Source organism: Bicyclus anynana, chromosome 12, assembly GCF_947172395.1.
Source record: "Bicyclus anynana chromosome 12, ilBicAnyn1.1, whole genome shotgun sequence".
NCBI lineage: Eukaryota > Metazoa > Arthropoda > Insecta > Lepidoptera > Nymphalidae > Bicyclus > Bicyclus anynana.
The window spans coordinates 4,031,452-4,037,451 of record NC_069094.1 but is presented as its reverse complement, the minus strand read 5'-3'; the positions used below and the strand labels follow the sequence as shown (position 1 = coordinate 4,037,451).

General features: G+C 35.4%; 1 protein-coding gene across 1 annotated transcript in view; it reads right to left on the bottom strand.

Annotated features, from left to right (window-relative positions):
• Nucleotides 1–243: 243 nt before the first annotated feature.
• The window catches only part of LOC112043466 (angiomotin-like protein 2), a 30,912-nt gene continuing 25,155 nt past the window's right edge, over nucleotides 244–6,000 (bottom strand). The window contains exon 18 of the mRNA XM_052884586.1: nucleotides 244–3,155. Coding sequence (XP_052740546.1) covers nucleotides 2,889–3,155 — 267 coding nt within the window. The 3' untranslated portion in view covers nucleotides 244–2,888. The remainder of the gene's footprint in view (nucleotides 3,156–6,000) is intronic.

The following is a 6,000-nucleotide window of genomic DNA, read 5'->3' as shown; positions in this document are numbered from 1 at the left end:
GCAAATTACATTTAAAGCTGTCGGTAATATTTTTTTTGTATTATTTTATTCTGTTGCTAACAAGCTTAAAGAACAAGAAAACATACAAACAGACCAATCAAAAGTATTAAAAAAAATATGGTAAATTCTCAGGCTATTTATGGTCAATGATCTTAACTTATCCCCGTTGTAGACAAATTAAAGATTAGAATTAGAAATGTAATAAAACGTTGTAGCAAAGGACACCAAAAAAACAACTTGAGATCATAAATTAATTTATATATTTCTATGTTTTCAATGTTTTCAATGTATCTAGAAAATAATTCCTAGTTTACAAACTTAGTTTATTTTAGAACACTTTTTTAAATTCATTTTAAGTTTTAAGCCGATATCTTATTCAACAAGATCTGGTTATTTTTATGAATTACAATTACAAATAAATAAAAATAAGACTAGATAGTTTTGAGAACACGTTTTACAAATATTGAATATTGAATAGATAATGTAGGAAGCTAGAGACAGATTTTTTACCATGATTAACAATTAATTTTGATGAAAGTGAAAAAAAATTAACAAACGTGTGTGACGCTTATAACGTACTTACTTCGGTAAGGCTTTTTACTAATATTCAGAATTTACAATAATGTCTTGCAAAGTGTTTGACTTTCATAGATATCAATATATGAGTTATTAATTGTAAGCTTTAATTTATATTCCGGCTCCAAAACAAAATCTTATTTACCCGACATTATCGTCATACAAACAATTTCGATCCGAAATAGAAGATACGATTTTCGAGCCCAATATGCAATAATAATTAAGTCAAGTATAATTCAGTGGTTCCCAAAGTAGGTTTCTTTTAAGAATTCGGCACAAAGTTACATTATTTGAATGATTTGCCCATTAGCAATCTTTGTGCCCACTTATAATTTGTAGAAACTTGTTGAGACGATAATATAGTAACTAATATACAATTAGTTCTAGATATCATACTCTACGTTACAAATTTCACATGAAATGTATAAAAATAATTTATTTATTAATAGGTTTTATTTAAAAAAAATGGGACAAGCACTGGGTAGAAATCAAGGGGACAAAACATATAGGCACTGTTATATTCAATGGTGTAACTAAAGGGTCTGGCAAAATTACACGCCCCTAACGGTTTTTTATGAAGCTGTAATTCAGAAGTAATATAACACATAAAAAAGTGTGATTATTTCTGGGACCCCTACAATGAATACTCCACGGGTCTCAGATGGTGTAGTTACGCCAGTAATTCTAATATAGAAGAAATGTTTAATGTCAGTCTGAACACTTTAAATATAAACCTTGTAAACAGTTGCAAAGTCAGGTAGGTAGCATGATTTATTGTGACGTCATATCCATATCCGGACGGAATACAATCAATACTAGATTTTAAACAAAAGATATTTAACACAAATACCATAATCATAAAGTTTAAATACTATTTATAATTTATTTATTTATGTGATTATATGTGTTCTACAATGATTTATAAATTTTTGATCTAAAAGGTTTATTTCTTCACCTACATACAAATGCAACCATTACTTCTAGATGGTTCCTAATAGACAGGACATTAAGTATTTAAAAAAATAATTTAAAAAACAAATCACATGGATAGACATATTACTCCATATAATTTATTTATATATTTTTATTTAAATTTCTCTTTAATATGAATTCGTGGATCAAATTTTATTATTGAATTTATTAATTAATTAACTTTCATTTTAATTTTTATTATGTTATTTTTTATTTGTGAATTGTGACATTTTAAATTACATAATTGATATCTAAGTTATGTATAAATTTATAAATTCTTAAATAAACTAAAAATAGTTAATTACAACAAAAAAAAAACTAAACTATCAATTCACAACACTTTTAACACAACACAACCCTTAATAAAAACGCAAGTTAAGACATCTAGTCGTTGGTTTAGTTTCAATAATATAGGCAAAATAGTAGGTAAACAGACCCATTTTGAATCTAGGTTGTTTGATCAATGATACTAGGTTTACTCGATTTCCAGTACCTATGTGTTGTTAATCTAAATATATATACGTAGGTACCTACCTACTATAGGGATTGGAATGATTGCCTAAGTAGATTACCTTTTCTATTTGCCTACCATGTTTATAAATTGTTATCTTAACTTCTGACAGCTTTAATGAGCAATTTTTTAAGTCCGTAAATAATATTTTCATGTATTAGGTACGTTATTTTTCTTCAATACTTCTCTCTATATATTGAAACAGAAACCTTTCTCTTATAGCTAGTAATTACAAAAAATATTACAGTTTCTAATACTTTTATTTTTTAAGGAAAATAAATCTGTGAAAATAAAATTTGTTCCGAAAATGAATAAACAGACAAAAATAAAAACAATATTTTTGTGTTTTGTATCTCTTTTCGTAGCACCAACGAAATTTATTTCAATGATCAGTCTCAGTTCCTAGACCACTAGTAAGTTAAAACCAACTTAATAGGTTCATGGTTAAAACACATCAGACATGATGCTACCTATAGGTACGTTCGACCGCTATTGATCGATATTTGTTTTCTCAAGTCTCGAGAGAGACAAAATGAGAAGAGAGATGCGTGGTATACGTATTAAAGGCCTACAAGATCTTGAGAGAAAGAAAAGGTTCTTAAGGTTCAAACAATAGCTTTGTATGAATGTTAAATCACGTCAAAAGCTCGAGAGAAGGCACATCAACTCTCTTTACACAAACGCCTCTAAAACGAACGACAAAAATGTATGACAATGACATGTCCCATTGATAAGTTGATCACGTGACCTATCGATAACGAATGCCATCCCTAAAATGAGAATTGTAGAAAGAGAATTGACGTGTAACTTAGGTACAGGACCAGTGGTTCTAAAACTGTATGCGATACTGGTGCCCTCTTTTATTGTTGTCTTTGGCAGACTCGGCGGATCGTCGTCGCGCGGCGGCGTACACCGCCAGTTTGGACGGCGAGGGTAGACTGGAGTCGCGCGGTCGGACGAGCGACTCGCGCGACTCCGCGGCAGGCAGCGACGCGGAGGTGGGCACTGACGGCAGCTTGCGTTGGGTCACCGTGTCGTACGGCAGCGGAGAACTGCGGGACGCTGTCGACGCTATCGAGCCAGATCCGTCAGAGTCCTTTAAAAAGAAAACAAATCATCATCAGCCTATTTACTGTTGCAGAGTGTGGTTTTTCTTTTTTTTAAGTTTGACTTTTTGCCATCAAATGCGGAATGACGAATGATAGGTGTAGTGTTTGTGTCTACGAAATAGATACCTACGAAGTACAATACTACATACACTATCACATGTACATTGGTAGTGCGGTCCATACCAGTGAAGGTAGGGAATAGCCTCAATAGCTCAACAGTAAGAGCTGTCGGACTCATCACCGAGGGGTGGTGGTTCGATCCCCGCCCCGTTGGTCTACTGTCGTACCCACTCCTAGCACAGTCTTTCCCGACTAATTGGAGGGGAATGGAAATATTGGTCATAGTTAAAAAGATATGGCAAATATTCTTATAAAAAAAAAATTAATGAATGCAATATGAAAGAGAAGCCAAGCAATTGTCATAGAACATTGGATCTGCTTCGTTCTAATACATAAAAATTACCTACTAAGAATTTCCATTCCATAATAAACTTTACTTCTTGAAGTCACCTAAATAATATGTTTTGTACCTAATTATCTCCGGTATCGATCTAGTCTCATTATAAGCGGAGGATGTCGAAGTGGGCGTAAATAAACATACTCCATCTCGCCAATTATCTCAATAGGTACACGTAAGCTCTTTTAACGATAACAACGTCAGTAAATATCTTCCAACTACTTAGTAGATACAGCGCCGGACCGAGGTAAATTTTAGAATGGAGCGAGATCCAATTATGGCGCCTTTCCTGTTTGCTCCTAACATTATATACTAGGGACGTTTGAAAAGTTCGTAACCTAACGTATATCGGAATATCATACATTTTTAACCGACTTCGAAAAATGAGGAGGTTACTCAATTCGACCGTTCGATTTCGATTCGATTCAAGCCGTTTAAATCATAAAGATTTTAACTGGATTTTCAGACACTTCTTTCAGATATGGCTTTAATTAACACAGCACTAACTTGGTACCGCCTTCAAACTGATCAGAAGATAGCACATACGATGTTATGTTTCGCTTTTAATTTAATGGAAACTTTTTTATGATACAGTAGTATATTATAAAGTGCGCGGCCGAAGGCCGCGCGTTTTTTGCGCTTAGGTAAAATGCCCAGGCATAGTCACAGTCGGAAGCCCTATTACAAACCCCCGGCCTAAGGCTGGTGTAGAATAAAGTTCACGGCCGAAGGCCGCGCATTTTTTGCGCTTGGGTAAAATGCCCAGCCATAGCCACAGTCGAAAGCCCTATTCCAAACCCCTGGCCGAAGGCTGGGGCAAAACAAAGTTCGCGGCCGAAGGCCGCGCGTTTTTTGCGCTTGGGTAAAATGCACAGCCATAGCCACGGTCGAAAGCCCTATGACAAACCCCCGGCCGAAGGCCGGTGTGTAATAAAGTTCGCGGCCAAAGGCCTCGCGTTTTTTGCTATATATCTGATCTTAATGAAACAAAGCCTATATGTTGCCCTGGACTATGCTTAATCTATTTGTGAAATCCGCATCAAAGTCCGTTCAGTAGAACCAGAGAATAGCGCGAACATGCAGACAGAAAGACAGACAGACAAGAAAATTAAAAAAAATGTTTTCGTATTCAATTGCTCATTTCTAATTGTCCTAACTTGATTTTAGTTAAATTTGGGCGAAGTACAGACACTAGATTTCTACTCTTTTATTATAGTAGGTATAGATAGATATAGATAGATAGATTGACTTTTAGGAAGATAGCTGACACTATTGGCATCTCAACAGAAGGCAAACATCACATAATCGCCTTGGCTTCTTTGAGTTGAACAAATACGCGATCGACTGACGAATTTTCGCAACTGCTTGGAGTTGTTTGAGGCAGATACTTTTTTGTATGTTTTGTGACCATGGTTAAAACCTGAGTATACTACTTTAACTCCAGAAACAAAATGATCCAATGTTCCAAAAAGGCAGAAGCGGTTTTGCGTGTTGAAAAAGTAATGGCCTTAGTTTTTTGAGATTCGCGGGATGTAATTACGGTGGATTACTAAAAAAAGGCGTAATTATAAACGCTGCTTAATAGTGAAATCTGCTGCGATGTTTCAGAGGAAACGAAAGAAAGAAACGTGTGAAACGTTTGTTAAAAGCATAGCAGAAATTCATCAGTATAATTTAGAATTCTTACCTTACCACCATATTCATATGATCTAGTCTCGTCTCCATCAGACTTTTATCTATTTCCGAAGCTAGAAAAGCACTTATCGAGTTCAAATTTTTTATGAAAGTGGTCTATGCATTTTCTAAGAGTTTAAAGAAAAAAATAGCTGGTATAGAAATGTTTCCAGGCCAACAAAATAAGTGTATTGAGCTCTAAATAAAGTTGAAAAATAAATTAACTAAAAAATTATAGCTTTGTAGTTTCCTGGTTTACTTAGGCTACGAACTTATGGAACGCGAAGATTTTGACCATACTCAGGCCAATTGAAAATCAGGCACAATACCGTCTCTCGATCACGTAGTGCCCGGGTACAATCATCTCCCTAGCGCCCGCAAGTACCTATAGAACCCGCGCGGCGAGTGGCGCTTGGGTGCCCCTGAGATCGCGACACCCGGGTGTAACGCACCCCCTGCACTATAAGTAAAGACTCTCTAGCTCACGCAGCGCCCGGGTGCAATCATCACCTGTATATACCCGGGTTAAAATCAACGCACTCCCTGCAGCATAGGTAAAGAAAGACGCCTCTATTAGAAGTAAATTCACGCACGTTGCATTCATCTCTTCGCTTTAAATATAGGCGATCGAAAAGAAAAAATAAATAAATTTCTTTTCGATCTTGTCTTTATCATTTCGGCGCCCCCTAGGATTTGGCGCC